General features: G+C 39.4%; 1 protein-coding gene across 2 annotated transcripts; it reads right to left on the bottom strand.

Annotated features, from left to right (window-relative positions):
* ccl32b.3 (chemokine (C-C motif) ligand 32b, duplicate 3) lies at positions 1 to 5,504 on the bottom strand. 2 transcript variants are annotated; one of them, XM_056249174.1, is made up of 3 exons: positions 5,401 to 5,504; positions 5,135 to 5,252; positions 1 to 224 (listed from the first exon to the last, which is right to left on the bottom strand). In XM_056249174.1, the coding sequence occupies exons 1-3, from the start codon at positions 5,459 to 5,461 to the stop codon at positions 47 to 49; spliced, it is 357 nt and encodes a 118-aa protein (XP_056105149.1). In that variant the 5' UTR covers positions 5,462 to 5,504; the 3' UTR covers positions 1 to 46. The 2 variants fall into 2 exon arrangements, with proteins under 2 accessions (XP_056105149.1, XP_056105148.1); XM_056249173.1 differs by lacking the exons at positions 5,135 to 5,252; positions 5,401 to 5,504 and adding exons at positions 417 to 534; positions 683 to 856.
* Positions 5,505 to 6,611: the final 1,107 nt, after the last annotated feature.

Genomic DNA, 6,611 nt, shown 5'->3' with positions numbered 1-6,611 from the left:
TCAGTTGGCTGGCACACATTGAACATAAAAGAAATATTAAAAAAATTTAAATTGTTTTCTTCTGTTTGCGTCCCTTTCCACCTTTTCTTCTATTTTGTCTTGGTGAGGCTTTTGGATCAGAGTTTTGTTTTGACATTTTTTTCTGGTCCACCATTTTCATAATATCTTTGGTCCACTCCGAGTCTGGGTCACAACACTTTGCTTTGCCTTTTTTGATCCACAAGCTAGAGAGAGAACAAAAAAACGGGAGGGATGGGATTGAAATGTTTAATTCAATATGACTTGAGTGATAGATTACATTTTAAAGCACTGTAAGATCCAGAAGTTGTTAACTTTGGATTTAAACTTATAATTAGATAACTTAAAGTCAAAAACTGCAACTTAAGGTCATGTAGAGTGAGAATCTGTTCACTTACACAATGGCATTGATAGCGCAAGCTCCTGCTTTCTGGACTCTATAATCCACCACTCTGTATTTATTTATTCTGCAGTTGCCAGTCTTCAAACAGCAATTTAAAGAACGCTGACTTGTTTCTGTGAGACAAAGATATTGCAGATATTTTTTAAACATTAAACCGTCTCAAAACTTGACAAAAAGTTTCCCACAGATTTGATTAAATGTTCACAGTGACTTCTCCCAGCATCATGACTGGGTAACGAAATAGGTAAAGTTAAAACTCACCTGCAGTACGACAGAGCAGAAACAGCACCAGGCAGACAGGAAGATAGACAAGCGACCTCATCGTAGCTGTGCAGTAGACGATGACTGAAACTACTCTTCACACAACCTTTATATTTCACACTTTCATTTCCTCTGCTCTTTTGTGCACACACTCACAAACCTCAACCCCCTACAATGGGGAAAGTGTATGAGTGAGAGAGAATGTGTGTTAGAGAGAGGCAAACCTCCATCCGATGAGTGGAAAAACACACTAGTGATGATCTCTCGGTTTGGTCCTTCACCGCCTTAGCTCGCCACAGTGTGGGTGCATGCAGGCCTACTGTAGATGAATGGAGTTCCATTGCAAGAATAAGCCTACATGCCCAACAGAATTGCTCAGCCTTATGACACGTGAGAATGCATACAACTTTAGACTTGTTTTATTTAAAGATCCAATGCTTCACATTTAAATATCCTGTCTTGTGATACTACTCCACCAAAAAGGCCAAATAAAATACCCCAAAATCAAATTATTTTTTAAATATTGCCTAGTCCCTATGGGGTCCCTATGGAAAGCGTCATAGCCATTGAACTGTGTTACAAGTGTTGGAGACTCAGATGCTGGCAAGCTGCTGCCTGCTGTTTTGGCAACTGCTTTCACAATGTCGTATACCCAACGCCCCAAGTAAGCCCGAGCGGTAGTCGGCAAAAGGGATGGAAGGGACAGGACTTACTCTGGGGATGGTCATATACTGTTCCTTAATCATGACATTTAAAGGGTAAGAGTGCTTCGGATCTCAATTCCCACTGTTTTTCAGCCATGACCAGTGTTGCTAACACTGGGGAAACGTGCCTAATCCAATGCAGAGGGACGCTATAGAGACCACACCCTGCCAAAAGGTCACGAGAGATTGGCATGGTGTACTTTCCATAAGATCATCTCTCAATGCAAATCAAACCAGCTATTAGGCTAACTGAAATAAAACCATGCCAATCTCTAGGTATGGTGAAGGGTATGTGATGATGTGGGGCTATTTTAATTCCAAAGGCCAGGGAACTTTATCAGGATCCATGAAATAACTGGCATTTAAAAATAAAAATCTGACTGCCTCTATGGGAATTTAACATAGGGGTGTACTGACTTATGCCCCCTGTATTTTAAGGAAGAACATGCATTTATTCATTTACGATACATTATTCATTCACAAAGAAAATTGGTGTCCTTAAAGGTTGGATTTTTCCTCATTTTTTTAATTAAGGCATTAAGATCAATTTCCAAAAAATGCTTTTTTAGTCAACTTTAGCATGGGTGTATTCACTTATGCTGAGCACTGTATCATCCATCCATTACCCTGGTTTAGGCGCCTTAATCCACGTCTGCTTTTCTGAATGCAAGCAAGTATATGAGATTATTACGATGCTTTTGCTCAAAACTCCCTTTAAGTGTTTGTATACCTTCCTATTGTGAGTTAGCAACCCTTTGTGGATTTTCTACATTTAATGCGAAGAATTGCATCTGTGAAGAACACACACGGTTTTGGCTAGAATGGATACAGCTATGGCCGGAAGTGACGCCAAATCTCACCATAAAATAACAATAAATTAAATTAGCTTCTAATCAGATTGTGTTTTATTTACATCTACACCTACCCGAACCCTAAACCTACCCTTACAATAATGCAAATACTGTAATTAATTGTTGTTCAGCATGACAAAAATTATGCAATATTGATGTGTGCATGCCCAATAAGCCCTGGTAGGACAATATGGCCATAGCTGTATCTCTTCTGGCCCCAACCCTGCAAACGCTCTTTTTTTCTGTCTCATGCTCTCACACTGCCCCACTAAATCTCATGCCAAATAAGACAGCGCAGACTTGTTTGGTCTAATACAGTAACTGAACTGATCTAAAGCAATAAAATAAAATCTCTTCTCGCACTTCGTAATCACTACAGACCAGAGCTAGAAGAAACAGCAACAATGAGAGACACGTTTGTACCCCGGTTTGTCCCGTATTTAAGACATCCAAGTCAAAGCCACTTGAAGGCACGTTTCAGACGTTGTCGTAGCAACAGAAACACTTTTCATTCAACACTCTACAATAGGCTATACTAATTCAATAGCAATAAAGTAGGGTCTTTATTTTAGTACCGGTAGTTTTATTTGGATAAATTTGACACAATATAAGGTTAAGATCACATGAAAAGCATTTTTACTGTTATATAAACACAGATTTGTGAGCATTAGCTGAGGATGTCAGATTAAACATGAAACACACATGATCATTGTAATTAGCGGGTGTGGCGAGCAGGAAGAGGGCCGTGAGAGAAGGGCGTGAGGCCGGTGGAGTGATTGCTTATGAGCGACACCTGCGCGGACCACCGGTCTCGTATCTCTCACGGAGGAGCAACGACAGTGAAGGACGAGAGAGGACAGCCCTGGACTTGATGTTATGTTTTGTTTAAATGTGGCGGCAGTTGTCCGTGAGGGGCTGTGTTTTATTTTATTTTATGATGATTAAAGTCTTTGAATGTTCGCAGGTTCCTGCCTCCATCCCACAACCCTTTCTACAGTGAGGCTGGCCAATCTATAAATAGCTGTCGTCCTGGAGCAGCTCTGGATGCGCACAACATACAACACCAGTGGACAGATCAATATCTTCTGACTGAAGCTAAACAAGTGCGTGAGAAACTTGCATAATATGCACTCACAGAGACAGATTTTTTTTAAACTCTGTTCACTCATTTTTTAATGTGTTCTCATGCAATTGAATTAACATTTTTACAATGCTATATATATTTTAAATTTAAACCATGCTCAACTCTAATAAGCATGACTTTATGTAAAACACACTGTCAGCCAACTTATTTGATCTACTCCATCTCTTCTCAAACCAAGTTGTTGTGATTTTCGTGCATCATGCAACGGGGCCTAAATAATGACAATGCAGTAAATATACACAGTGACTAAACATTTGACGTGCTTGTATTATTGGAAAATTACACACAAGGGATACAGAAATAAATGTTAATATAAAATAATTTATTCTGTTTCATCAGGTTGTTGCCAGTAAATGCATTAGTGAAACAAAATTCAAAGTTCAAATCTAATACACATCTAATCGCAAAACTAAATATTAACCACAGTGGGGGTTGGGGCTCTAAACACGCTGAACTGGGAAAAAAAAACAAAAAAACAATTGTACCATACTGACATTTGACATATGTTTATACCATATACAAACATATGTTTCCAAATTCACTTGGCTCAGGTGAAGTAGTCGGTTCATCCTGTACATTCCAGTGTGTTGTGGTTTTCAGCCTTGATTCTGTTTTAAATGTTGATGTGGAGTTTAGGGGATGTGCTGTCATTTCAGTTGCCGCCGCCTTGTCCAGAAATTGCATAACTCTTTTCACCCAAAGATTTTGTGGATTGGCACAAAAAGTTAATCCATTGACAGTTTTAAATCTGTAATTAAAGAAAAAAAAAGTAACAATTTAGCATGAAAATACAACAAAATATAAAAATCTACAAAAGTATGCGTTTCAGTTTTAAAATATTTTGAATAAAAATGGGCAATGTACTAAAATAAGGCCTGGCCAAAAGAATTATTCTGACATATAAGCTCAGATTTATCATGAAATATATTGTTGAATAGGTGTCTGAAGTATATCACAGTGTATACACTTTCACAAGAAAAAAAAGAGCACTCACACAATGGCATCAATATGGCAGACACCTGCTCTTTGTATCTTGTAACTTTTGATATTTTCTTTGTGGAGAACAGTTTCTGACGTCTTGAGACAAGGACAATAAGAAAATCCACTTACTACAAACACCCAAAGGAAACAGCGGGAAAAATTTACTAAAATTTTTTTTAGTCAAGACAATTTACCTGAAAATACTAATTCTAATCCAACCAGGTACAAGTTTAAAAAAAAAGAAGAAAATACAGACCGTTATTAAATTCAGATAACTCAGTTGAAGTAGTTGATGCAGAATTCATGGAATATGATGTCATATTAATTGCCTTCTTCTCGTCCACAAATTGTATGGCTTTTTTCACATAAGGCATTCTATTTCTATTTCTAGTTTTCTTCTGTTTGCGTGTTTCTTCTCCCTTTCCACCTTTTCTTCTATTTTGTCTTGGTGAGGCCTTTGGATCAGAGTTTTGTTTTGACATTTTTTTCTGGTCCACCATTTTCATAATATCTTTGGTCCACTCCGAGTCTGGGTCACAACACTTTGCTTTGCCATTTTTCCAAGTTGTCCACAAGCTAGAGAGAGAACAAAAAAAACGGGAGGGGAGGGATTGAAATGTTTAATTCAATATGACTTGAGTGCTAGATTATGTTTTAAAGCACTGTAAGATCCAGAAGTTGTTAACTTTGGATTTAAAACTTATAATTAGATAACCTCAAAAGTCAAAAACTGCAACTTAGGGTCATGTAGAGTGAGAATCTGTTCACTTACACAATGGCATTGATAGCGCAAACTCCTGCGTTCTGGACTCTATAATCCACCACTCTGTCTTTATTTATTCTGCAGTTGCTCGTCTTCAAAAAGCAATTTAAAGAACGCTGACTTGTTTCTGTGAGACAAAGAAATTGCAGATATTTTTTAAACATTAAACCGTCTCAAAACTTCACAAAAAGTTTCCCACAGATTTGATTAAATGTTCACAGTGACTTCTCCCAGCATCATGACTGTGTAACGAAATAGGTAAAGTTAAAACTCACCTGCAGTACGACAGAGCAGAAACAGCACCAGGCAGACAGGAAGATAGACAAGCGACCTCATCGTAGCTGTGCAGTAGACGATGACTGAAACTACTCTTTACACAACCTTTATACAGGGTTCTCAAGTTTTATCAAAAGCTTGGAGTGAGATCACATGCGGTTAGGGGAGGAGCCCTAATGGAGGCCTGCTCAATAATAATGCATACGATGGGCTATATATTAAATGTTCTACATCTAGCCTAAAAATGTTAGACGAGCATTCTTCCAACTTACCTTCTCCATCACGACGTGTGTTCGCGCGATGTTGTTGGTTACCTAGTAACGAACGTACTGTGGCCGAGAATGTTCCATCAACTTCCCTGTGTTCGCGCATCTATGTTGTCTAGTAACGAACGCAATCTGGCCGAGATACGTGCTGGCGGCTGGAAACTTCACTTTGTGTGCCTGCGCCTCGTATACAACGTTATATATAAAGCTTGCAGGACAACTTGGTTGGCATTGCCTTTTCAGCGTGAGAAATACACAGTGTGGTGCGTGAGCGTGTGAGCTGGTTGAATTGCGTGTGTCTCACGGCCAATGATAGCCTGACTTCGTCATACTCATATTCTAGTCAGAATGTGAGTCTGATACAAGGGGGTAATCCAGTAGCCGAAAAAACTGAAGTCTCCCCGGGGGCCGCCATTGGCTAACAAGCCTTCACCTTGCCTTATTTCTAAAGAAACATGACAATGTATAAAAGGCTCCATTACCTTGTATCTTACGTTATGGACCCGTAGAAGCAGTTTTTGTAAAAATAGGCTAACGATTGCGTCATAACACTCGACTCTCTGTCGCACAGTACAGAAATTACCGTACAGACAGAAGTAGAAGCTCGCACGTGATCAGGGGGACGTGGAGGCATAAAGTCAAGGGAGAAGCCCATAGAGAGTTGTAAAGTTGATCCTGCTGCTAGCTCATGGACAGCTAAAACTCACGATTTCCGGCTCTGCAAGATTCGGAAGGGAATGATTCAGATTCCGCTTGGCACAGCTTCTAGAAGACGTGAAGGACTAGAAACTGTGAGACAGGTTGCTCACGTCACAGCTACGTCGTCCAGCTCAGTGTGAGCCTGCGCAGTGCGCTTGGCAATCAGGAAGTGAGTGCTTCTAATTGACTTCACTTTTCTCCATTGAAGTCTATGGGGTCACTGTGTCCATTTATTTTACTGTCTA

This window comes from Rhinichthys klamathensis, unplaced genomic scaffold, assembly GCF_029890125.1.
Source record: "Rhinichthys klamathensis goyatoka isolate OS25496 unplaced genomic scaffold, OSU_Roscu_1.1 h1tg000059l_1, whole genome shotgun sequence".
NCBI lineage: Eukaryota > Metazoa > Chordata > Actinopteri > Cypriniformes > Leuciscidae > Rhinichthys > Rhinichthys klamathensis.
This window is presented reverse-complemented; position numbering and strand designations above follow the sequence as displayed.